This window comes from Cyprinodon tularosa, unplaced genomic scaffold (genome assembly GCF_016077235.1).
Source record: "Cyprinodon tularosa strain WSP-4 unplaced genomic scaffold, ASM1607723v1 ctg286, whole genome shotgun sequence".
NCBI classification, from domain to species: domain Eukaryota; kingdom Metazoa; phylum Chordata; class Actinopteri; order Cyprinodontiformes; family Cyprinodontidae; genus Cyprinodon; species Cyprinodon tularosa.
The window spans coordinates 956,189-983,199 of record NW_024038992.1 but is presented as its reverse complement, the minus strand read 5'-3'; the positions used below and the strand labels follow the sequence as shown (position 1 = coordinate 983,199).

Sequence of the window (27,011 nt, the reverse complement as noted above, 5' to 3'; positions counted from 1 at the left end):
AATCCTGAGGCATTCCCAGACCAGCCGACAAACATACAGTATGCTGAATTCGAATTCAGCGGCTGCGTCCTCCGAAGGCCAGATTTATCGGTCCATTACCTCATAGTCGGGCGCCAAGGCCTGTTCGGATTGGAAGACTCTTCGTTATGTGGCCGACATACAGTCTTCATTTTGACTGTATTGAAGGATTGGTCCGGTATATCCTATGTAGCCTTGAGTATTCATTGTGAGTCCAGGTAGACCGGGTCCTTGCAGCCTCTGAAATCGAACACACCCATAGTCCCTCCAGCGTGTTCTGGTTCTCCCTCTAGGTCTCCTCCCGGTGGGACATGCCCAGAACACCTCACCAGGGAGGCGTCCAGGGGGCATCCAAACTAGATGCTCGAGCCACCTCAGCTGGCTCCTCTTGACGTGGAGGAGCAGCGGCTCTACTCTGAGTCCTCCCCGGATGACTGAGCTCCTCACCCTTTCTAAGAGAGAGTCCAGACACAACACAGAGAAAACGTATTTCACTAGCTGGTATCCTGGATCTCGTTCTTTCGGTCATGACCCAAAGATAATGACCACAGATGAGGGTAGGAACGTAGATCGACCCGTAAATGGAGAGCTTTGCCTTTGGCAGCTCTGTCTTTACCACAATGGACTGGTACAGTACCCGCTTTACAGCAGACGCTGCACCAATCAGCCTATCGATCTCTCGCTCCATCTTCTCTTCATTCGTAAACAAAACCAAAGATACTTAAGCTCCTCCACTGGGGACATTCATTGTAAATGAATAAGCCAATCTAAAGTTTCTCATCCTCAAGAATGAGACAAACTTGTTTTCTTTTTTCTTATTAAAGCCGACTTTAAAAAGACATTGACCTATTATTTCTACCTGTGGTCCTTTTCCAGTCTGCAACACAAAAAGTGAAGAATGAACTGCAGCTCTGAAGCCTCACCTCTTTGACTTGAGGATAATTAGGAGCCGAGTCTCCTCTCTGGAATAAATCAGCAACATGCATTAATTCTAATCAGCCTGTGCAGCCATGCTTAACTGGCGCCGCCCGAGGGGGCAGGAGCACTTGTCTGAGTGTTTGAGTCCCATCCACATAGCCAGCCATGCTGAACCATGTTCTTCAAGGTTCACTGCAAAGTTCCTGCAACAACACCAACAGCAGCAGAGCTCCAAGACTAGGAGCAGGTTGTTTCTGACCTTTTTACCACAAAGCTCACTTTAATGACCTGGGCTGACCTGCACAACTGAAGCACAAGAGTAAAAGCCCACGCAAACTGTCACAATGCCCTTCTATTATATAAAGAATGCTATATTATGTTCTGTCATTTTATGCAAACAGATTTGAGCTTGATCCTGAGTAGCAATCAATGAATCAGTAGCTATGTTTATATTAAATTAATTAATCAAAAACAGCCCATTGGACTTAAAATGTTTAATGTAAACATGTCAGTCGGAATATTCTGATTGGATTCAGCGGGACCAGGATAAGATTGTAATCTGACTGAGTTTGGTGGTTTATGCTGATTCATTCATGCAAATGTTTGTAAGGATCAAATTTTTCATTTGGTGCGAACTGAGCGAAATGTGACAAAGTCTCACTTTGAGTGGTTAGATGGTATGGCAATTTTAGTCTGACTAAGCATTTTATTCAGATGATTTGTTTTTATATTAAAGTTTTGGGTCTTTTTCTGTTTTTTTTGTCTGAAACATTTCAGTTTGATACCGATTTTGTGCATGTAAACATAACCCATGTCTCCAAGGTGACAAGACAAGTTGTGTCATACAGTACAGGAACTGTGGAATGGTGCATTCACCTTAAATTTGTTTTGAGTGTCAAGAGCGTTTGGTTTCTTTGGTAAGTCTGTGTTGTTAAATCCTGCATGTAAAAAAAATATCCAATTTCATATTTTGGTATTTGCAGTTTTGATAATATACCTAAAAGAATAATTATGTTGACTGTCATCCACTACGAATGCCAGAGGGAAAGCCTGGCCTGTTTGAGGGAGATTAAATAGGCATTTCCAGCATCACTTACTTGTATGCGAATAACTGAATTTTTAAAAGTAGCATCTTAAACCTGATGAACTGACAGTACAAATCACAATTTGAGGTTTAATATGTGAAAATAATTATTTTTCCCCTTCCATCAAAGCAAACAAAGCCAATGCAAGCAAAGTAAAAAATAAAAACCACACCAGAAACACTTCAGAGGCCTCTGTTCACGATGTTCCGTCCACAAACGTTAAACTGTTGGACAATCAAAATGCATTCATTTAATGGAAATATCAAATTAGGAACTTTTTGTTTTGAATAATTTTGATACAAAAAAATATTCTTTGCTTTGTTAAAAAAATATATATATAAATTAAAATTCTAAGATTCAATGTTAGATTTCAGCCCCTGCCTCAAGTGCATTGAAGCAGGACCTATTCATGTCAGTCGGACTATTAATTTTCCTTTTTTCTTCTTACGGTAGTTTTTAGGTTCAAACCTTCTCTACATAAGTAACCCCTACTGACAGGGAAGGTATTTTGTAGATACACCTGTTTTAAACAGCTCAAAACAAATATGATTTAGGATATAAGAAATGCATATATATATATATATATATATATATATATATATTGCATATTTTATACTAACTGCTTAGAATATTGATACAGTAATATTATTTTAGTATATTACTGTATCAATATTCTAAGCATTTAGTATATATATATATATATAATATATATATATATATATATATATATATATATATATATATATATATATATATATATATATATATATATATATGAATAAGCCCCAACTATGATATGTTAATCATTCTGGTAAGGCCTGCTGAGGTTGAGCCCTTGAATAGAAACATGAATGAATACAGTAAATTTAGGGCATTTATTTTCTAAATAGAACAGTATAAAGCTTTCTCTGACAGATTTCAGGTGATCAGCTCTTCATCTCTAAAACAGCAGGTGGCAGCACACCACAATTGTTTTAAGATTAGCAAAGAACTATGTCAGAATTAATTTTTAGATTAGATTAGAGTCAACTTTATTGTCATTACACATGTACAGGAACAAGGCAACAAAATGCAGTTTAGGTCTAACCAGAAGTGCAATAGCAGCAAGTGCAGGATAAAAAATGGTTCCATAAATACAGGACGTGGGTATTTCTACTGAATGAGTGTAGAGATGAATACTATTATAAATAATAAATATAATATATAGATCACTAGTGTTATGAACTAAATTTACAGCTGGATATGTACCAAATATAATATACAGATGGATATTACTATTAAAAAAAGTTTTTTACAGTTATGTACAATAGCTTAATATACAGATGGGTTTTACTATAAAATGAATAAATAGAGTTTGGGCAGAAGCTACCGTATCTAAATTAAAGTGCAGTGGAAGGTAATTGCAAAGAACTATGTCAGAATTAATGGAGCCTAAGCAGTAAATAGATTCCTATTATAATTCCTATTTTTGTATCTGATACATTTCTGATACTGGTATTGGAATTGGAACAACCCATAAAAAAAAAATTATAAAAAAAAAAAAAAATAATATATATATATATATATATATATATATATATATATATATATATATATATATATATATATATATATATATATATATATATATAAACAAAATGGGTGAATTTTTTTTCTCATACACTATATTGCCAAAAGTATTTGCTCACCCATCCAAATTATTGGAATCAGGTGTTCCAATCACTTCCATGGCCACAGGTGTATAAATTCAAGCACCTAGGCATGCAGACTGTTTTTACAAACATTTGTGAAAGAATGGGTCGCTCTCAGGAGCTCAGTGAATTCCAGCGTGGAACTGTGATAGGATGCCACCTGTGCAACAAATCCAGTCGTGAAATTTCCTCGCTCCTAAATATTCCACAGTCAACTGTCAGCTGTATTATAAGAAAATGGAAGTGTTTGGGAACGACAGCAACTCAGCCACGAAGTGGTAGGCCACGTAAACTGACGGAGCGGGGTCAGCGGATGCTGACGCGCATAGTGCGAAGAGGTCGCCAACTTTCTGCAGAGTCAATCACTACAGACCTCCAAACTTCATGTGGCCTTCAGATTAGCTCAAGAACAGTGCGCAGAGAGCTTCATGGAATGGGTTTCCATGGTCGAGCAGCTGCATCCAAGCCATACATCACCAAGTGCAATGCAAAGCGTCGGATGCGGTGGTGTAAAGCACGCCGCCACTGGACTCTAGAGCAGTGGAGACGCGTTCTCTGGAGTGACGTATCGCGCTTCTCCATCTGGCAATCTGATGGACGGGTCTGGGTTTGGCGGTTGCCAGGAGAACGGTACTTGTCTGACTGCATTGTGCCAAGTGTAAAGTTTGGTGGAGGGGGGATTATGGTGTGGGGTTGTTTTTCAGGAGCTGGGCTTGGCCCCTTAGTTCCAGTGAAAGGAACTCTGAATGCTTCAGCATACCAAGACATTTTGGACAATTCCATGCTCCCAACTTTGTGGGAACAGTTTGGAGCTGGCCCCTTCCTCTTCCAACATGACTGTGCACCAGTGCACAAAGCAAGGTCCATAAAGACATGGATGACAGAGTCTGGTGTGGATGAACTTGACTGGCCTGCACAGAGTCCTGACCTCAACCCGATAGAACACCTTTGGGATGAATTAGAGCGGAGACTGAGAGCCAGGCCTTCTCGTCCAACATCAGTGTGCGACCTCACAAATGCGCTTCTGGAAGAATGGTCAAAAATTCCCATAAACACACTCCTAAACCTTGTGGACAGCCTTCCCAGAAGAGTTGAAGCTGTTCTAGCTGCAAAGGGTGGACCGACGTCATATTGAACCCTATGGATTAGGAACGGGATGTCACTTAAGCTCATATGTGAGTCAAGGCAGGTGAGCAAATACTTTTGGCAATATAGTGTATTTTTTGCTTTTATTTCCATTTTAGCATTAGCAAATATAAAGAATATGATTAGTTATGGTTACTATAGGATCTTCGTCAATACATCACACTTCTTTATCAAACTGAAGTCCTAAAAGACTAAAGTTGCAATGTTTTTGAAGAGTAGAATTTGTGATTGTGGTATAATTGCTGGGGATTGCAGTGATGGCTACACAGTTGCCTAAGAACTACTTAAAATAATTAATGAAGAGTGTTTTTAATCACCAAATTTATCTTTATCACAATAGTGTATCACAAAACATAATGCGATTTTAAGGTCATATCGCCCAGCCATTTTCTAAACTATTCCATAAAATGTAAAATCAATCATCATATTAGAGAAAAAAAAAAGTGGTAATATCATTAATATTTATGACAAGGAGTATACCAGTATGACACAAATAAATATTTGTCCTAATCCTTGTTAGTAATCAGGATTCATCCAGCTGCTTCTGTTACCTTTGGCATATTAGAAACAACAATCTAATTGATGTGTGCAATTTTCTTCACTCCTACAGCTGGATATGTAGTAGTGAGGCTTAAAACTTTCCTTTTTGATAAAGCTTATAGTTAGAGTGGCTCAGGTTACCCTGAGCTATCTCTATAGTTATGCTGCTATATGCTTAGACTTCTGGAGGACATAGGGACCCCTATTTCATCATTCTGCTTCATTCCATCTCTATTCTTCCACTCTGCAGAATCTGCTAGTTCAGTCTGTAATATTCTGCTCTCTTTGCTTCTTCTCATAGTAGCTTTGCCTCGTCTGTTCCTGTTTGGCTGTCACGCCATCCTGGAGAGAAATATCAGCTGTGCTGCTGCCATCAACACCATTGTTTATATATGTTTGAGATCGCCCTGTTTTCCAGTGTGGTCCTGTTCTCTGACCGTGACTGGCTGGATGTGCTCTCTTCATCCTCTGGCATGGGAGTTGGCTCGGAGCTCGTCTGCCTGGCTGTGTGTTTCCTGGACGGGGACGCCTTTTACAGCTGCTTTTTGTGTCTCTGCTTCTATCTCCTTGAACCCCAGTCGGCCTCGGCAGATGGCCGCTCACACTGAGCCTGGTTCTGCTGGAGGTTTCTTCCTGCTAAAAGGGAGTTTTTCCTCTCCACTATCGCTCCAAGCATGCTTAGTGTGAGGGATGACCTTCGAGTCAATGAGTTGATGCAATCAACTGGTTTTCCTTAGATAGAAAACTTTGAATCAATTTGACTGTATGATCTGGTTGAACTGTAAAGTGCCTTGAGATGACATGCGTTGTGAATTGGCGCTATATAAATAAACCAAATTGAAAATTGAAATTGAATTGATATCTCTTTGGCATTCAAAGCTTTAACTCCGAAATTTTAAGGAAAATAAACAGCAAATATTTAGTTGTAAACCATTCTATGCAAACTACCACAATGCATTAACCATACATTGTGCTGCCATAATGTCACTGCATACTGCAGATTTGTCAGAAGAACTGAAAGGTTTCTAAAAGAAAAAAAAGTGTTACTTCTGACCAGGTTCTAATATTAGTGTTTAAGAAATCATAAATCTTTATCATTGAAATGTAAAGTGTCAGTTCTTTGCATGCCCAGAAAAGAACCTGTCAACCTGTCAAAACTTCAGCAAAATAGAGGGTAAAGCATGTTTTCCTTCCTAAAATCACACATTACTGCCAAGTTATCACAGTACATGTCGCAATCTGGCGCATGACATACAAAGAACGCACCAATCACAGATGAGTCCTGAACAGTAGAGGGCACACATGTGTGCATTTATTCCTTTTTGAGTTATTGAGCAGTTTGACAGTAAAATAAGTAGGAGAGACGATCTTAAGCATTCCACACCAACGTAAGGCACAAAAAGCTCTTTAGAATAATGTTTTTGGCTTTTATGAGAGAAAAAAACAAAGTATTATGATTCAATTTAAAGTCCCTCTGGAATACCTAATCAAAAAAGCATTAGTTCCAATTTTATGGCAGCAGGTCGTTGACAAAGTTGATCTGATGACAACACTAGATACTTAACAACAGCCAGCATTTTAATTGTGTTTTTACAATGCTAAAAACCAACCATCTCCCTCTGGTAATCTGGATCCTGGAACACATCTATATTCCTGAATTTAATCTGCTCCTGATTAATGAGAAACTTTATTCTGTGACAGTGACCCCATCAACAACAAAAACTGATAAGCAAAGTGCATTAATCACTTATATATACACCTGAGAGCTGTCAGATTAAACTGAAGCTGTCTTTAAAACAATGCAGAGCAAAGATGATCTCCATAAGACCTGACCTTGGACTTGAGGGCCCAGTACTCCTCTGTACCGTAGTCCACATGTTTGAAGGCCGTCAGATAGTCGTAGCTGATCACCGCTGTCTGAAACATAAACAGGGGGGGTAAATATGTGCAGCTTTTTTAAATGAAAGTAGCAGCAAAAATAATAAAAAAAAAAATTTAATGTCTTAAAATTTCGACCTTAAACCACAGTCCTGATTTATCCCTTTATTTCATCACCTGTTTCCCGTTTTAGTTCAAGCCCCAATTCTATCTAGCATTAAAATCTTTTAAAATGGGTAGTTGAAGTATTTCAGTCCCAACACCAAAGTTTACTTTCCTGTAAGTTTCCCTTGCACTGCAGAAAGCTAAGATTGACCATCCTGACCAAAACCCGATGACAGGATATTATCTTTTTCGATACGTTGTCAATCTGTTTATACAAACATTCGATCCTAGTGAGATAATTTTAGAAAGGATACTAAGCAATACTATTTTGTACAAAACTAAAGGGATAAATGGGTTTTGACTATGGATATGCTGGTCTGACGGGGTATGCTGATCTGACAGAACACTGGCACCATAGCTGTATTTTTTTACTACCCCAAAACTATGTGACAAATTTCATTATAAAGTTGAAACTTTATGAATGGGCTTTGTAAATTATAACACTTATTAGATGAGTTTAAAGTTACTCTTGGCCATCTAGTTTTCATTATTTCTCTGCAGATGTATGCAAGTCCCCAAAGATTTTACTCCTGCAGACACTTGAATAGTCTTATGTCACTTTTGGTTGAAAATACTGCTCCATGGAAATGTGAAGCCATCTACCAAGAGGGAAAGAGAGAAATATACTTCTTTGGCCAAATTTATGCCTGAAGTTACGTGGTACAGGCCCCTCCATGCAGTGTGCATGCAGCCTGGTTTTCTGCAACGCTCACCAAGAAATATTTGCACCTTGACAGTTCAGCCCAGAAAAAAAATGTTGGACAGGTAACAGCTCGAACTGCAAGGGTTTGGCAAGTATAAAACTCTAGAGAAATCTTATGATATGACGCATAAATACCACTATTAATCGATTGTGAAAATATCTTGAAAATAAATGACTTGAGTCTTGAATGACAAATAGAGGCTTTAAAAGTGTTGGAAACAACTTTGTTTTCTACTCCTACATGTTTAATCTGTGCCGTCCTCAGCCTGCTAAAGTTGGCTAGAATAGTATCTACAGGGGGAAAAGCAGCGCAGTGTATAAAAACTGCTAACGCTGTTTCCCACGCATCGAGTTGATAAAGGAGTTCCCCTCTAGATACTATGGAGACGATTTCACAGATTGAAGTTCTTCATAAAATGAATAACAATTGGGACAACAATGAGCATCAGCTTCAGAAAACTGTTAGATTTTATCAAAGCTTTGTCCAGATCTACTTGAAGACAGACTGTTGCAGAATATTCTTCCTTCCTACAGCGATTAACCTCTTCAACAACTTCAAAAAATGAGATATGATAACATTTATATTCCCTTTACAATCAATAAAATATTTCTGAAATGAAGATTACTAAAAGGTCCTAGAAGGCATGATTACTAGACCCCACTTTGATGCACTTGCTGCTGTTAAATTTTGATTTAGATCAAATATTATTTTACTTTTTTTAGGATTTTGTTGAAAAATTGCTCTTTATACATAGTTTTTAGGCAGGATTAAGTACAAATAGCCTCTATGCATATGGAGCCTATAGCCCTTTTATTGTATTTTAATTAAATAATTTTTAAATGGTCTGGCCCACTGTTATTAAACTAAGTAGCATGACCTTCAGACACTTGAGGGACCAACAGTACATGGAGCCTTATCCTATCAGTGCAGCAGAGATCAGAACTAATACACAAAGGTAATCGGTCTTATTTTGCCTCCTTATATCTGTAGCCAAAAATTTGAAATTAACTTCCTTAAACTAGCTTTTTAAACTTTGCTTGGAGTCACATTTGTGTTTTTCTTTTCTGCTTTGTACCCTTCATTTAGTATTAGATTACACACATTTTTGCGCATCGTTTTTACTTATCTTTTATATTAATACTTTTTATTGTTTGTTTTATTAGTCTCTTAATAGCACATGGGTCAAGATTACCGCTTTAAATCTGCTAAACACACAGATTACTGCTGGTTTTCAAAACTATTTTATTGTTGCTACGTAAATAACAAATGGATTAGAACTATTCTAAAGTAACTCATATTTGTAAAGATAAGTGATGTACAGATCCACATAAATAAACCCAACAGCTTGGGCCACTGGCATCAGATTTAGAAAAATTAAGAGTTTCATCTGCTTTTATATCTCTCTAACTTTAAAACTGGTTTTAAAAATGTCTAGGTTCATATTTTGGATAAAGTTATATTTCTAACATGCATTTTCTGCTTTTATATCTGACAGTTTTTACCATGTGATCACCTGCTTGCCAGTGTTTTATAAACCTGAAATCCAAAGAGCTCCTTCAACAAAAGCAAAACTCAGCAATAACATTTCCAAACCACAGTAAATGTCTCTAGAAAGCTGGACTTCAACCCAAACCAGACATGCAGTTACATCTGAGGTTGGTTTAAACTCACGGTGGCTGCAGCTCGTCCGAAGCGGATCACGCTGAGGTCACTGAGGTCCAGCTGCCTGCTGTAGAGGTAGAAGCCTGAGGAGGCGAACACTGCTGTGGCCAGAGATGAGACTTTGAGGAGCCGACCCGCCATTGGAGGTCTGCGGGAGGAGAAAGAAATCCGTATATAAAGACTAAAACACAGAAAACAACCAGTGCTCTTTGTTAAAGATACTACAGAATAGAAACGAATTAAATGACAAAAACGAAGGGCAGATATCAGCCTTTTTTTGACTAAAGAAAACATCCTGACCCTGATTTCGGAATATGTAAAAAGCCTTGGAATATATACAAGAAATCTCATCACTTAAAATGTCCCTTGATAAAAATCACTTAAACATCTTCTGATATTAACGCTGCAAAGGGCTGAGAAGTTTCCAGTATCATCTCTGTCAACATGAGGAAGACGCCGCTAATCTAAATCAAATTTTTAATTCCAGATAAAAGAAGGAAAAACAAACAGGTCTGATATATACTGAGTTTACATTTAGGTTCCTACATTCTGTAGGGAAAACAATGAGTCCCCAGCATAGGAGACAAAGCAGCAACAGCTGAGGTTTATTATCTATGTTTTGATGCACAGGCTACTGGCTTCACACAGTAACAAACGAAGACATGATGAAGTCAGAGTCTGAGCTAAACATTCTGTGGTAATATTGAATAAAAATCATAAAAATTTATTTTATATGAGCTTTATTAGGCCTTTTGTGTAGCTTTGTTGAGGTTTTCACCAAGATATTGCACTGGAAAAAAAATCTAAATGTATATAATTAATTTTCTTCTTAAAATAAGTGCATTTGTTCTTGAATTGAGAAGGTAAAAGAGGCATTTTGCCAATGGGACAAGAAAATTTACATTTAAAAAAAGAAAACACAATTGCATTGTCTTATTTCAAGTGCATTGTATCTAAATACTCATTCCATTGGCAAATCATCTCATTTACCTACTCACTCCTATTTACTCAGGGTAAATGCACTTAATTTGAGAATTTTTTACTTATTTCTAGATTGTTTTTCCAGTGTGTTGTGACCTTCAGCTCATCTGTGCTGTTGCATCTTTTGAATGATTTACTTCAACTATGCAGGATGAAGGCAACTAACCTCTGGTTCTGCTGATGCACAGTGAACCCTAGACTTTAATACTATTATTCAGGTCATATATATTGCTCAATCTGGCCTCTCTCATTTTCCACTTGACGATAACTAAGGAACTGCAGTTCCAGTCCTTCTTAGGTCTTTATAAGGGAATCTGGGACCTGGATTTTTAAATTAAATGCAAAAGATACTTGAAAAATGGCCATTTAACAACAATAATTAGTTGTTTTTTAACCAACTTACTCCAGGAGTGACCTCTCTGACTTTGTCTTTGCTTCCTACCTGGTAGTAGGGGTGTCAAAAGTACACACATTTGTTACTGCAGTTGAAAAACACTGGTAAAAGTTGAAGTATCAACTTGACCTCTTTACTCAGGTAAAAGTGAAAAAGTATGTGCTCCAAAAACTACTTAAAGTATAAAACTATAAAGTAACCTTTAAAAAAAAAAACAGCCAGATCCTACTATATGAATTGAAAGCAAACATTTTTTCGACTATTCCGAAAAATTCTTGGAGATAGGGCCAAGGATGAGGGAGGTCTTTTTGGTCTCTGTCTCCATCTTCTGATACGCTCTCGCCTAAAGGCCCATTCATACCTCACGTAAAAGACGGATACGGATACGTGTGGAGTGTTTCATACGTTCTAACCGTCGATTTCGGCCGTACTTTGACACGAAAATTGGGAGCTTACGCTTACGGACGAAACGGATCAATACGGAGCAATACTACCGGAAACGGTGGGGGCGCTATTGAGTTTTTAGTACAAAATGTCAACAAAATCACAAAGAAGGTTAGAATTCTGGGCTTTAAACAATGGCGGGAGGTGTTCCCCAGCAACAGCAGCAGTGCCATGTCTGAGGCGGTGGTGCCCGACGCCATGGTACCCCCAGCAGTGGGCAGTCTGTATGGGGAGAAGGCCGCTGGAGCTGTGGTGGACTTCAGCTATGTGGGCATTGATGCCATTCTGGAGCAGATGAGGAGAAAAGCCATGAAGCAGGGCTTCGAGCTCAACATCATGGTAGTAGGACAGAGTGGCCTCGGAAAGTCGACTCTGATGAACACTCTCTTCAAGTCTAAAGTCAGCAGGAAGTCTGTACTGGGCACAGGCCAGGAGAAGATCCCTAAAACCATAGAAATTAAGTCCATCAGTCATGACATTGAGGAGAAAGGAGTCCGAATGAAGCTGACTGTCATCGACACACCAGGATTTGGAGACCAGATCAACAATGAGAACTGCTGGCAGCCCATCATGAAGTTTATTAACGACCAGTATGAAGCATACCTCCAGGAGGAAATTAACATCAACAGGAAGAAAAGGATCCCAGACTCCAGAGTCCACTGCTGCATTTATTTCATCCCCCCAACTGGTCACTGTTTGCGGCCCCTTGATGTAGAATTTATGAGGCGTCTCAGTAAGGTGGTCAACATCGTCCCGGTCATTGCTAAGGCAGATACTCTCACACTGGAGGAGAGAGACTTCTTCAAAAAGAAGATCAGGGAAGAGCTGCGAGCCAATGGGATTGATGTATACCCCCAGAAAGAATTTGATGAAGATGCAGAGGACAGAATGATTAATGAAAAGATCAGAGAGATGATCCCGTTCGCAGTAGTGGGCAGTGATCAGGAGTACCAAGTGAACGGAAGAAGGTTGCTGGGGAGGAAGACCAAGTGGGGCACGATTGAAGTTGAGAACATCGCCCACTGTGAGTTTGCCTACTTACGAGATCTTCTTATCAGGACCCACATGCAGAACATTAAGGACATCACCAGCAGCATCCACTATGAGATGTACCGCGTGAGGCGCCTCAATGAGAACAACACTGCGGTGACTCACGCCAACTGCATCCCCGAACATCACCTGACCGCTCACGAGATGTAGGCCGTCGTCTGTAGAGTAAAACACCAACTACAAGACTTGATCTTGTTCTTCCCTCCACTCCAGCCCTGATCTCACAGGTGGGGTCCAACGTAAAGTCTGCCAGAGGGACTTTATCATCTGCAGCTTCCAGGACTCTTTGTTTATTGCTTTTTTTTAACCATATCCTTATTGATGACAAACAGAGAACAAAGGGTTCTGCCTTCAAGTTTTGCTGCAGCTTGGTTTTTATATTCCTCTCCTGTCTTACAAATCTTATCGTTCATATTTTTGGTGCCAAAGTGTTTCTCTCTACCAAACTGACCAGTTATCTGATTTGCTTTAATAGGTTAAACAAGTTTGTTGTTTCATTTCAATGGTAAGCCTTTGTGCAGCATTAGAAGCACAGTTTCATCTAGAACACCAATATGCATGAAAACTGATAAAGATCATGTTTTAAGGTGATCATTATGTAACCAGAATGTGTTTGAGGAGAGTAGGGGAGCTCTTTCTCAACATGTCTGACCTTCAACCAACCAACCAACACTAACTACAGCTACAGGTTGAAGTAAAGCACATGATGTGCCTTAGATTTTTCTCTCTCTGCATCACATCCTGTGTTTTGGTTTTATTCTTCTATGTTCATATCCTGTTAAATATAAATCTCAACTCTCTTTAACCATCAGCATTATTTAGTTGGAATATCTTAAAGAGTGATTTAAGATACAAAAAAAGTATTTATGCACGCTTTAAAATGTGAACATTTCTCACAGCTTTTCTTCCACTTATTCAGGAACGGTAACAGCAACATGCTCTCAAAAGTTTTTCCTGCTCTTATTGGGTCCTCCTCAGTGCCTTATTTATTGGGGGATGATTTGCGATTTTGTCGGCCGAAACTGGAAAGAAAAGCAGGTTTTTTGATTCCACCTTTTAAAATATCATTTAACATCCTTTAGTCCTCTTGTCGTTTTATCTTCCATTGACCAGACAACCTTCTGTTCTGTTGATCATAATGTACCAATAATCTTTTCCTGTCATGCATATCTAATGTCCTGTCATTGCCATGCTCTATTGTATATTCCTCTGTGTTCTGTGATACAGTTTTTTAGTTGTATTATTGATAAAGTTTTCTTTATCTTATTTTAAAGAAATAAAGATTGAAGTTTTAAATGTTAAAAAAAAAAAAAAAAAAAAAAAAAAAAAAAAAAAACAATGGCGGGATTCGAGTAACGACTCTCGGAGCTTGCCCAGCACTGCCACCTAGAGGAAATACGGGTTATTGCGCACCTCAACGGACGGAGGTATGAAGGAGTCAACGGATAGAACGTACGGACAGAAATACGGACGTGCAGGCCAAACGTGAGGTATGAATGGGCCTTAAGTCCGACTTTTCAGACATTTCAACATCTTTTTCTGAATCCAACATTGTAGCATGGCATAGACAATTCATGTTTGCAGTTTGAAGAACACCTGCTTGCTTCTGATGATTTCCTTTAGCTAACCAATGAGTGTTTGTGTTATGCGACTCATCCAATGACACTAGTTTTCACTAGATGGATGGCACCAATTATCTGCATTGGATGGCGCACATGACGTGAAATAAATATCTATAAACATTAAACCGAAGCCATGAGTAACGAGTAACATTTGCTTTAAAGATGAAAGGAATAGAAAGTAGAGATACTTATGTGAAAATATAATGAGTAGAAGTCAGAGGTAGGAAAAAAAATAAGTAATGGAGTAGAGTATAGATACCTAAAAAGTGTACTTAAGAACAGTAACAAAGAATTTGACACCTCTGCTCTTATCTAACATAGAAAAAGCTTCCTTAACAGTAAGGTTATTCACCAATTATCATGAATCTCACTCATTAAAAACCAATATAATGTCACTGGGATAAATAAAATATGTATGGAATACAATACAAACATTTTTCTGGGACTGAATTGTATCTGTAAGTTATGATGATTTAATATATAAATTGATATAAAACATTTAAACTATGCCCTCTGAGTAACATTAGTCTAAATTTGAGTTGTTGTTTTTTTTATTAGTGAAAATCCATTGTTTTTTTTTTGCAAGCTTCCTGAGTGAAATGTAAAATAATCGTCCTGATAAAGGGAGCTTATCTAATGTGCTAACAGTGTTGCTTAATAAAGATTCTCTGATTTGAAGGTTTTTACACGTGGCTTTAAATGTGAAATGACAGCTTGTGATTGTGAATAAAACCCATTCTTATCTTCTCACCTCACGCAGCTAGACAGCCTCAGGTGTGAAATCCAACTCCTGATTAAACCTCTTCCCGTCCCTCCGACAGCCGCCTACCAACGGGTCAAAACAACATCCGCAGGTTCAGTCTTTTTTTAATAGACATATTTATAATGTTTAGCTTAAGAGGGCTGACTTGAACGTCTCTCGAACATTTAACTTATGCAACCACTGTTTGGTGAGTCTGAGCAAGTTCATAACAAATTGCAACCTGTCTCACACACACACACAGCTGCCTTGAGTTAAAATATCTTCACTTTATTCAAAAATAAAACACGACCAGCACATCACTCTCCTTCACTCACCGGTTTGATTTGTGACCCCTTCTCCGGGTTTTCGAAACATGACCGAGGAATTCTGGGTAATGTAGTTCCAAAGGGAAATATAACCAAAAGTTTGTATTCCAAACGGAAGCCTGTCTGAGACTCACACAATAGAAATGTATTTATAATGTATATTGGATCTAAAAGAAATATACTATGCCTTCATATTTGGTAAATATATTTAATCTACTCTTCTAGTGACCTTAGTGACGCCTTCATTTGCGTCACGGTCAAAGGAAAGCGTTGGTGCGTCGTGCTGCGTTCACGTAAATCTGGGAAATCGGAATGCATTCAAATGATGAGCAAAGGGTTTAAGAGGCATGCACTATTTGCTTTAATAAAAAAAAAAAATTCATAATGCAATGTGAAGGCGGTCTTCCCCGTCAAACTGTTAAGAATAATGAAACGTATTATGTCGTATTAGAATTTATTTCTTTTTCAACGCAATATAAAATATTATCCTTCCCATTCAAGATACTATTTTGCTACTTCCTCGGCAGGTTGTTTTCTTTAAAAATTTGTACCACTATTCATTTCAGTTAAAAAAAGAACAATAAAATACTAGATTCTTTTGAAGTAAAAATAAATACATTTTTTAAAAGTACAGCAAAGTACACATATTTTGAGAGGAATACAATTTTTGGGTTGAAACACACATTACATTTTTATATTAAAGAAATGAAAAACTGAGTACTACATTCTTCTGAACAAGAAAAAGTTTCAATTTTCCTTTTTCAAAATATTGTATAAAAAATCTGAATAGCATCATGCTAAAATGTGCTGCATTCACTTTGAGCATTTTTCTTGTGAAACCTTGTCTGTGAAAATGTGCTATACCAATAAAAGTTACTTTGCTGAAAATAAAGTATTGCAACACAAATATATCTATATTTCTTCCTGTAAAATAAGTTGAAATAAAAAATATCCTCCTGCTAATTTCCATAAAAATTGAAATTAAATTTATTCGAAATGTTTTTAAAAAAAGATTAATACTTCATACAAAGAATATTAAATACAATAATATTATAATATAAACATATTAGCCTCATTGATACCAGGTTTTGAGCAAGGTCTTCTTCTCAATGGTCTGAATGTATAAACCATCCACAAAATACTGTTTAAGGAAAAACAGAAATGTAGATAAATTTTTGCAAATTCTGTAAAGGGTTTTTAAATATCCAGGCAAAACCTTTTTGGACGCTATAAAGAAATATGTGGCTTTAATAAATATTTGTTAGCTTCCACTCATGTGGGACCAGGTCGCAGTGGGCAGCAGTCTGAGGAGACACTTCCCTCTACCCTGACACCTCCTTCAGCTCTGCTTGGGAATATTCCACACCAGCAGAGAGACTTCCCTCCAGCTTTTTCAAGGCCGTTCCCCGAGTCTCCTCCCAGGGAAGCAGGGGAAAAATGAGGAACCGGTGCAAATAAAACTAAGCAGCAGTCTGAGGCCTCAGCCATAATGACAAATTAATCTTATTCCCTGGGCACATTCTATATGATTTTATGCATATGTATTATAAACATTATAAAAACAGAGTGAAATGGCAACAATAAACACTTTTTATTGCTTAAAAAAACAGACACTATGTGAGGGAGAGGAATATTTCTCACAATAAATACAGAATTTATTAGAGGACAAAACTTAAAATAAAACTGACAATGTTGTTGCTCAGTTCCAGTGAGACTGGATAAAGAAAAAATCCTTTTTGATGTTGGGATCCAGACACATTGATCACGTTTTTTGTCTGAATTGGCTGTTCAAATACAAAGAAGCTGGAATAATGGAGTCTGACAACAAAAAAAAAAAAAAAATTAATCTGTTTGGTCTGATCGGCTCAGCAGAACCACATTTTCAATCAGAGTCTCCGTCTTTATTGGACCTCTGTCCTGCGAAGGGACGTCTGTTCCTCTGAACCTGAAGCTGGAACAAAATAACATCATCAGTAAATCTAGTAAGCTGACCTTTTCTTTTTAATACTGAAACCGTTCAGACCACCTAGAAATGTGTTTTTGTCGTTTACCTTTGCTCCTTCCAGAATATGGGGGTCCTTCTGCAGAGCATTGTTCAGTCCTTCCTCTGTGGAGAATCCAACCCAGCAGAAACCTCTGTGGAAGCCGGTCTCTTTGTCCTGATCCATCACAGAGTACACATTGAGACAAATATCCCCCCACATAAACAGTGCTCAATATGACCAGAGCAAATATTTTCCATCTTGATCTTTTCAAATCACTTATCAGCTTAAAAAAACTTACAAATGGAAGGAGACACCTCTTTACTGTGCCGAACTGTCCGAAATACTCTTTCATCTCCTCTGAAATATAAACAGATCAGTTACGAATTCAGAACAGATAAATGTATCCTCTCATATCCTGAAGTTGAACAGATTTATTTAATACAAATAATAATTAAGTTCACCAGTTCATGTTAAATGCTACTGTAGTCTGGAGTATTTCAGACCTGGAAAGGAAGATGTTTTGGCATGTTTATGTTACTTTATCTGTATCCATTTATTTAGATACATTTCACAATAACATGAATTAAAGTCTAATTTTACTCCAGCTTACCTCAAACCAAGCTGACTGTAGGGTGTCAGCTAGAGTTAAAAAGGAGCACTTACACTTACAAACAAAATAATAGCTTGAAAATCTGATGATCCAGTGTTAACAAATCAGGCTCTATTAAAAAAATTCAATTATTGGCAAAAAAAGAAAACAGATAAAGGATCTTTTTTTTAAATGCAATAAATATAAAGATTTCTATTATTATAAAATAGAAATCGTTAAAAAACGATAAAAAACGTTAAAACGTTAAAAAAATGAAATTATTTAATGCAAGCAATATACTAACAAAGATATGGTAGACCAATAAAAAAATAAGAGAATCATCAATCAAGAATAAATATCTGACTTAATTTAGTTTTAAAGAGATTTGTTGGGTATATTTTTAAGGGGCCAATCTACGCTCAGAGCTGTGATGGATGTAATCAGAACCTTGCAGATATTTCTAGATCTGCATAAATGCTTCGAAAAATTAGGTGTGTATTTACAATTTTAACTAAAAGCAGTTATTCAACCTTCAGCAAAAAGCTTACAGGAACCCTTGTGGACTTATCTTTGAGGTTGAAACTGAGCTCGCTTTCTCAAACGTCTTGATTTAAAACATAAAATAAATATAACACATGTATACAGTTAAAATGGGAAAATAAATAAGGATATATTCCCTTTAGGCACTAAAACTAGCCAATCAGAAGCTGAGCTGACCTTCCTGTCCTCACGTGCGTTACATCACATATATTTTTGAAAACATTTTTCCAGTTAAGATTTCAGAGAAAAAAAGAAAGAAAAACCGCCACAACTCGGTAACAACTTAAAAACTAGGAGGACTCACTGGTTGCTACAGTCCAGGGGATTTTAGACACAAACACCTCCAACACTTTCTTAGACGGGGCCGCCATCTTGCTTCCTTGAGATGCTACTCTGACCTCTGACGTCTATGGACACGTGGGTCCCGCCGCCAGCGTGCTACGTCATGGCCAAGATGGCGGCCTCCATGGTCGCAGAAAGCGGAGAGGATGTTTTTAAGAAAATGTTTAAGTTTTATAAAAGAAGGGAGCCTCCTCCAGACCTCAGGGATGTGACAGACTTTGGCAGCGGAGCAACAGCAGGAGGAAAGGTCTCTAAAATGATTCAAATGTGAATTAAACCTAGAAAAATAATAAAATATGTTACTATAGACCTGGAGATAAAGGGAAACGTCGATGTTGACCGATATATATGTTGTGTTTAAACTAACAGATTGTCCCATTGAAACTGGATCCGGTTGCTGTAAGTGATGAAGAGGCCGCAGGCGTTGGTTTACAGCCCGTCAGAGACTGGAGAGCTTTCGGCTTGCAGGGGTACCCAGGTATGTGGTTCTGAAAGGATGGTTTGGGGGAGCTTCTCTTTAATTTCTACCCTAAAGGGAATCAGAAGATCTAAATCAAAACAATGCACATGTCCCACTCAACTCTTATGTCTTTTTAGGCTTTATTTTCATCTCCAATCCTTTCCTTCGGGGCTCCCAGGCTTTCTGGGTCAGGCAGTGTTTGAAGACATACCCTCAGAAACCAAACGTTTGCAATCTGGACATGCATATGTCACTCTGTGAGACGCAGGACATCTGGGCCAAGAGTGTGCAAGCCATCCGGTAAGGGAAGCTCTGAGTATATTTACCCAATGGGGTAAATATCAGTAAGCAGAGACAGCAGTTGCTTAGGGGCCCCTGACCTCTTAGGGGCCACATCACTGATACCTGGTTGGCCCCCTATGCAATTGTCGACTAGGACGTCTCTTTGCAGACGTAATGGTGCAAAAAATTCCTCTTAAACCCACCTGATATTGAAGTGACGGACTGCACCGGACCTTATTTATACCCCAATACATGCCAGATTTCAACATGATGGTGAGCCGTTTAAACACGACACTGATAGCAAAGCAGACAGTGGTACTTTTAATTACTATGTTAATAACTGTGTATAGTTCACTAGACGGTTGTTTATCTAATAATATGTTTCAAACCGCAATAAACATCATAAAAGAACAATGTATTAGAGTATTTTATTTTTTACACTAGGACTTGGAATTATGGGTAATCCGGTGCGTAGATTAAAACCATATCTGTTACATAGAATGTGTTAGCGACGACGGATACCAAAAAGAGGCACTTAAGCGGATTCCTGAAAAGAAAAAGGAAAGAAGAGCTGCTGGAAGAGCTGAAAAAACGTAACAAAATAAACACGTTCTTTCAAAGAACCGAAGAGGGTGAGGTTGGCGTTGCTGCTACAGTGAGTAAATATTGCGACCAGGAGATGAATGGAGAGAGCGTCAGTGAGGAGGGGGGCTGTGAAGCTCAAGGTAGCCCGATGAGCCTGATAAGACTCATTTTACAGCAGAATACACTAAAGCTGTCACCAATGGTTCCATTCGTGGTGCGCAGTCACTATTTTTGGGTGTGAGGTGTGATCATATACTACTGAGAATTGCATAAGTATATCTTCTTGGCCGATTTATTGAACCGTTGCCCTATCCTGAACCTTTATCATGTGTTGTACTTCATATGGGGCCCACCCAGATAATGTTGCTTATGGGCCCATTGTTGTGTCGTTACGCCATAGAGTACTGTAGAAGTTTCATGCATAAATGTGTCATTCAATAAGTACTTGTACTGCCAACCAACAGATAGGTTTGTAATAAAAAAAAAGAAGTCAAAAATTTTGAAGATTCATTATTTTATTTAGAATCTCTTTTTGCATAGAGATGACGTCTGATGGTGCAATTTCCGTGTGTTAGAGAGGCTGAAATTTAGAAAAAGGGGCATTCTATAGCCAGCATGTAGTGACCTGCTTCCAATCCACAGGTCTCCCCTCTCTGTAAAGAGGCAACCAAAAACTCTACTGGAGAGGCTGCGCTGGGTAACGCTGGGATACCATTACAACTGGGACACCAAGGTGAGCTTGCTAGGTGAAGACAGTCACATTGGAACAGTGATCATCATTCAAATTATAGATACAAATATAATTTCTATGTCTGATCAGGTCTGAAATTACTTCTTTTTTTTATTACAGGGCATTTATACGCCAGTAAATCTTCCAAAAAATAAAAGAAATCATACAGCATAAATTGAAACAAATATTTGTATAAAATTGTGATATCTTTTAAGAAATGATTGTTTTTATGTTATTTTTCTTCTCTCAGGAATGATGCATTGAAATAAATTTTTTTTCTTACATTTTCATAATATGTTCTCAATGTTTTTCCATTCCTAGACCTACTCTGCCAACAGTTATACTCCGTTCCCAGCTGATCTGCACATGCTTTCCTTCCGAATAACGGCTGCCTGTGGCTTCCCCGGATTTAACTCAGAGGCTGCCATCCTTAACTACTACCGATCAGATTCTTCTCTGGGTATCCATGTAGATGAGTCAGAGCTCGATCATTCTCGTCCTCTGCTGTCCCTCAGGTGAGAGAAATATCAGTTAACTGTTTCAGTTGGATAATGCTGCATAATTCTTGGAGTGTCCTCAGTAACGAGGCTTTGTTGTTCCAGTTTCGGACAGTCGGCCCTCTTCCTGCTGGGTGGACCTCACAGACAAGATCCCCCCACTGCTATGTTTATGCACAGCGGAGATGTGATGGTGATGTCAGGGCCAAGCAGGTTGCTGTATCATGCCGTCCCACGGATTCTCCCTGCACCACCACAGCGTGCGTCGCTTTTAGAAGAGCCCAGCTGTTGCTTGGCCCTGCAGATGGGGGGTGTGCTGGAGCCGGTGACAGAGGAAGACTGGGACATGTGTTCTAAGTACATTCAAAACTCAAGAGTGAACATGACTGTCAGACAAGTGTTGGGGCCTGGACAAACCCTTCCAGAGAAGCCACCTCTCGCGCTTCAAAAGGACAATTAAGTTGTTGAGTGTCACAATAATGGAAACAACGGGAAAAGGAAAAGGAGCTGCAGTGACCCTGTGGAGACTGTAGAAACGTAAAACAGCCAATGTGTTTTATACTGAATGAAGCCACAATTAAATTGAATTATTAAGTTTTTCAGACAGTGAAGTCAAGTGTTAGTTTTAAGATGGTTGCAGATGTTTAACTCTCAACCTGGAGTTAAACATATAGAATTATTTTCAGATCTCTCAAGATTCAAATTAGTCTTTCAGTTTAAAATTTGAGGGTTTTTTTAAACATACACTAATTTTGACCACTTTCTTGGTTCTATCGTGCTGTTGAGTTCACCTCATTTATACGCTCTACTCTGAAAATATGTTTACTGTAAAATCAAAAATATAATTAAAAGGATGAATAAAACTAGTTACTTTAAACTGTGTATGTGTTGCACAAAAAGCACCGTGTTGTGTGTTCAGATTAACATTTTTGGCTCCACTTTTGCAAAGAGCAGTAACTAGTAATGTCCACTAGGTGGAATCAAATAATCAAAAAAAATATGCCAAAAGAAGTGCTTTGATATACAGCAAACTATGCAAATATGTCCTTATTTAAGCTTATATTTAAATAAATAAAATTCTCCCTCTTGACTAAACTGTTCCCTTTTTTTTTTTTTGCATTTATTCCTTAATGACGATCAACTGACCAATGAGAGTCTTTATGGTTTCATCCTGTTAGATCGTCTAAACAGAGAAAAACTTTTTAAAAAACTATGTTTAGGTAATCATCAGAAAAGATGTACGGCAAATCTTTTATGTTTATTTTTTATCCTTGAATGATACTGTTACTTAGCTTTCCTCCCCAAAAATAAAACAACAGAATTAGAATAAACAAAGTCCTTTATTTATCCCTAAATGTGTATGCACATGTTATTTTTTTAGGTAATCCTACATAACTGTACATTTATTACAGCTGAGTGGGCCATATTTAAAAACCACACAGTATTTGAGCTTAATGAACCCTCTCTTAATATTAAATACTGATTTTTATATGTTTTACTGAGGTGTGATCTGAAATGAATCCTTCAATTTCACCTGAATTTCCCACTAAGTGCCAGTAAAGGTTGCAACTATTTATCTGTCATATGAGTTATATAAATATTACTTAATGCCAAAGACATCTGAATTAATAGGGTTCCTCTTTAATCAGTACCAGAACATCATCTTAAATTCTTTGCGCCCCTGTGTTACATCTTGTTCCAATTGCTGTGCTCTTCATGCATTGAAAGAGCTTTACAGTCAGAATACTCTGCAGCCTGGAGCCACACAGATGTGCTATGTAAACTTGAGCAGTTGAAGTTGCATGTTTGTTGTATTTTCTGGCAAATAAGAATAAAACTCATGCAGAAATATAGGGGACATTTTTGTAAACTCCAAAAGAAGAGACTCCAGCTGAGTTTTAAATTGAGTAAAATGCTGATTGTGATGCAAAAAAAGCAAACCACCACACTTAGATAAAAATGGCACCACAAAGCTATAAATCACAGATGATTCACACTGCAAAATGAAACAAAGGCCCACAGTATGTTCACTGTTTATGCAGCTTTTATTTGGTAGGTGCTATGAGGATGTCACGGCGAGGACTTATAGGTGCTCCCCAAGGTCTTGCTGGGATGCCTCTTCTTTCTCTTGGCTTTTAATTTCAAAAGTATTGGAATAAAGCCGAGCTCTGCTTTTCATAATAATTAGATGGCCCTTAGGTTTTTGCTTAAGGTGGCCCTTGACTTTAAAAGATCTCTGAAGATTCAAAATCTTAGCCATAAAGCTGAAAATTGTAACATCTATTTTACGGTAAGTTGTTTAGTCCACCTAAGTATCTCTTAATAAGGATCTGAATCAGATGTCCACTGGTAAACTTTGTGATTTGAGTTCCATTCTTGCTTGTTTACGGAGTAGCCTTGAGTCAGACTAATTAAAACAGGACCAGCAGTATTTACTTTGCAAAAAACAGGTGAAACCGGGTTAATCTGTGTCTTTAAGCTGCAGATGTGAGGCTGTGGTTTTCACCATCAGTATTATTAAACTTCCATCTAACATTCTTCTGCACCTTTAACTCCGCTGCCTACTAATGAACAACATTCATGCACATCATTATAAATCCCATAAAACACGCCTGTGGTGGGATGACTGTGTATGTTGTGATCATGCAGTCACTGTGATTGCTTTCTTATTAAAACCTGAAGACTGCAAAAAGAATGCACTCACAAACACAATCACCCAGCCTGATATTCAATAATTTTTATGATGATATATTATATTTAAGCTTTAATGCAAGAGATTGTGACATCATTTGCGATTTGGTTCTGGAAAATCCAAATGCACATTTAGAAAATAGCTTTAACTTATACACTTTATCTTACAAAAGCTGCACTGTAGTTTGCAGCTCATTTTTAGAAGAGAGACAAGTGAGGAAAGTATGGAATCATCTTCATAATAATTCAATTTACATATAGAAATCTTTGTTTCCTCGTCGTTGATCAAATGGAGAATGAAACGGAGGACTAAAGGGGAACCAAAGCAGATCTTTTTGTTATTTTAAAGTATTTTAATTATTACAAAAACAGTTGCTTAACTTTAAAAGTGAAGCATAACTCTTACTTGTGAAAAATAGTGCAAATAAAAAACTGAGTTTTTTTCTTTTTATATTCATCTGTTTCCAACGACATAGACATTAACCACCTCCAAAGAGACTCTGGTTGAAACCTCAACAATCTGCTGGATCAAAGACTTCCTGAAAAACAGACCACAGTTTGTGAGACTGAAGGGTCAGCTGTCTAACCAGATAGTAACCAGCACAGGAGCACCACAGGGGACGGTACTCTCACCATTCCTTTCTGCTCTGTACACCTCCGACTTTGCAGGAATACTTGGAGGACTCTGCAGTTATTGGGTCCATCCAAGATGGCTAAGGAGCAGAGTACAGTAGCTGGTGGACTGCTTTGTGGTGTTCCAAACTTCATACTTTGGCATTCACATGGGAAACAGAATTGTCTGTAGTTGCAACTGGGAAGCCATCTACAAGCAGGGATAGACCAGATTCTACTTTTTAAGAAAGTTTAGACTCTTTAACGTTTGCAGCAAGATGTTGCATATCCTCTATAATTGTGTTGGGGAGATTTTGATCTCCCCTGACATTGTCTGCCGGGGTAACAACATCAGAGCAAATAACCTAAAGAAGCTCAACAAACTGAAATGAGAGGCTGATTCTGAGAACTCATCTGGAATCTCTGCAGCTGATTTCATAAAGAATTCTTTATAAAAGGGTCAAACCTGAGTATCCTTTTAAGATGACAACAACAGTGGCTGTGTCCGAACATCCGCCCAAACCCCTACTTAGAGCACTATATAGGATTACATTATTTTATACCCGTGTCCAAATGTCTGGTGGATAAAAAGAAAAAGTAGTGGACTCAAAATTTCCCATAATGCACCTTGAAAAGTAGTGTACCTCGATGGTCATTAGACAAGCAAATATATATATATATATATATATATATGTATATATATATATATATATATATATATATATATATATATATATATATATATATATATATATATATATATATATATATATATATATATATATATATATATATATATATATATATATATATATATATATATAAACAACCGTATGAGTTGCGACAAAATAAAAATCTCCCTTTGGGCTCCATAAGGTATTTTTTAGATAAATTGAATAGTATGGCAATGTTTATACATCAGTTGTTAAAAGTTTGGGATCAGTTTCAGTTTGAGATAATGACTAGATGCTAAATCAATGTTTGGTTCTGTACTGGATAGGTTGATTAGACTTCACCAGATAATCTAAAGCGGGGATTTACGCTATGAGGTGCCCCCAGGGACATAGATCAGAATTAACTTGCATATACACATATTAAATTACACTCTTCCATATAATATACTGAAAACCTCACAAAAACACTAGTAAAAAGCTCTCACATAAACTTGTGAAAACATTTACCTCTTATATAATCTACTCAAAAGCTCTCATACAAAGTAGTGAGAACTGTTCATATAAACTGGTGAAAAGCTTTACCTTTCATACACACTACTAGAAAGCTTTCATATACACTATTAAAAAGCTCTCATATACACTACTAGAACACTCTCATATACACTACTAGAACGCTCTCATATACACTACTAGAACGCTCTCATATACACTATAAGAAAGCTCTCATATACACTACTAGAAAGCTCTCATATACACTGCTAGAAAGCTCTTATATACACTGCTAGAAAGCTCTCATATACACTATTAGAACGCTCTCATATACACTACTAGAAAGCTCTCATACATGCTACTAGAAAGCTCTCATATACACTACTAGAAGGCTCTCATATACACTACTAGAAAGCTTTCATATACACTATTAAAAAGCTCTCATATACACTATTAGAACGCTCTCATATACACTACTAGAAAGCTCTCATATACACTATTAGAAAGCTCTCATATACACTACTAGAAAGCTCTCATACATACTACTAGAAAGCTCTCATATACACTACTAGAAGGCTCTCATATACACTACTAGAACGCTCTCATACACGCTACTAGAAAGCTCTCATACACACTACTAGAACGTTCTCATATACACAACTAGAACGCTCTCATACACACTACTAGAACGCTCTCATAAACACTACTAGAAAGCTTTCATACATACTACTGAAAAGCTATTAGCGGATTTCAGTTGAAACTGAAGGTGTTTCAGTGAAACAGGAAGGACCGTCATTACACCGGAAGTTGTTTTAAACGGAAGTCATTCTGGCTAGCTCCGTACATTTTGTGCTATCTCCGGCCGAAATTGTACAAATAAAATTATTGATTCATGCTCAGCTATCCGCTAAACAACTAGCATGGGCATTACTCGACTTTATTTTTTATGTTTTTGCTTCAACAGAGATCCTTTTCCGGTGTTGTGCGAAATTCTGTTCCCATGTGAAAATCTGTTCCACCTGTGTCGGGAGCGCGCTGCGCATTGCAGCCACATAAGCGGATCTGATCATTTCCCAGGCCTTTCGGATCATTTCTTGGTTAAAAAAAAAGTCGTAAAATTATACAAGGTTGAGACATTTAGTTTAATCTGTTGTTTACAAAATTGTAAA

At 37.6% G+C, this 27,011-nt stretch overlaps 4 protein-coding genes across 4 annotated transcripts in view; 2 read left to right on the top strand and 2 right to left on the bottom strand.

Moving 5' to 3' along the window:
- adck1 (aarF domain containing kinase 1) overlaps positions 1–15,490 on the bottom strand; it is a 68,072-nt gene extending 52,582 nt beyond the window's left edge. The window contains exons 1-4 of the mRNA XM_038290670.1: positions 15,376–15,490; positions 15,050–15,123; positions 9,817–9,955; positions 7,232–7,315 (exon numbers count right to left, since the gene is read on the bottom strand). Coding sequence (XP_038146598.1) covers positions 7,232–7,315; positions 9,817–9,948 — 216 coding nt within the window. The 5' untranslated portion in view covers positions 9,949–9,955; positions 15,050–15,123; positions 15,376–15,490. The remainder of the gene's footprint in view (positions 1–7,231; positions 7,316–9,816; positions 9,956–15,049; positions 15,124–15,375) is intronic.
- LOC119787052 (septin-9-like) lies at positions 11,773–14,012 on the top strand. The gene has a single exon (XM_038290671.1). The coding sequence runs from the start codon at positions 11,798–11,800 to the stop codon at positions 12,824–12,826; it is 1,029 nt and encodes a 342-aa protein (XP_038146599.1). The 5' UTR covers positions 11,773–11,797; the 3' UTR covers positions 12,827–14,012.
- A 1,445-nt stretch (positions 15,491–16,935) lies between the features above and the next one.
- LOC119787066 (SRA stem-loop interacting RNA binding protein) lies at positions 16,936–18,917 on the bottom strand. Its single transcript, XM_038290691.1, has 4 exons — positions 18,785–18,917; positions 17,650–17,708; positions 17,418–17,525; positions 16,936–17,317 (listed from the first exon to the last, which is right to left on the bottom strand). The coding sequence occupies exons 1-4, from the start codon at positions 18,849–18,851 to the stop codon at positions 17,249–17,251; spliced, it is 303 nt and encodes a 100-aa protein (XP_038146619.1). The 5' UTR covers positions 18,852–18,917; the 3' UTR covers positions 16,936–17,248.
- Positions 18,889–22,466, top strand: alkbh1 (alkB homolog 1, histone H2A dioxygenase). Its single transcript, XM_038290690.1, has 6 exons — positions 18,889–19,069; positions 19,192–19,300; positions 19,420–19,582; positions 20,792–20,882; positions 21,201–21,394; positions 21,482–22,466. The coding sequence occupies exons 1-6, from the start codon at positions 18,890–18,892 to the stop codon at positions 21,834–21,836; spliced, it is 1,092 nt and encodes a 363-aa protein (XP_038146618.1). The 5' UTR covers position 18,889; the 3' UTR covers positions 21,837–22,466.
- The last annotated feature ends 4,545 nt before the right edge of the window (positions 22,467–27,011 follow it).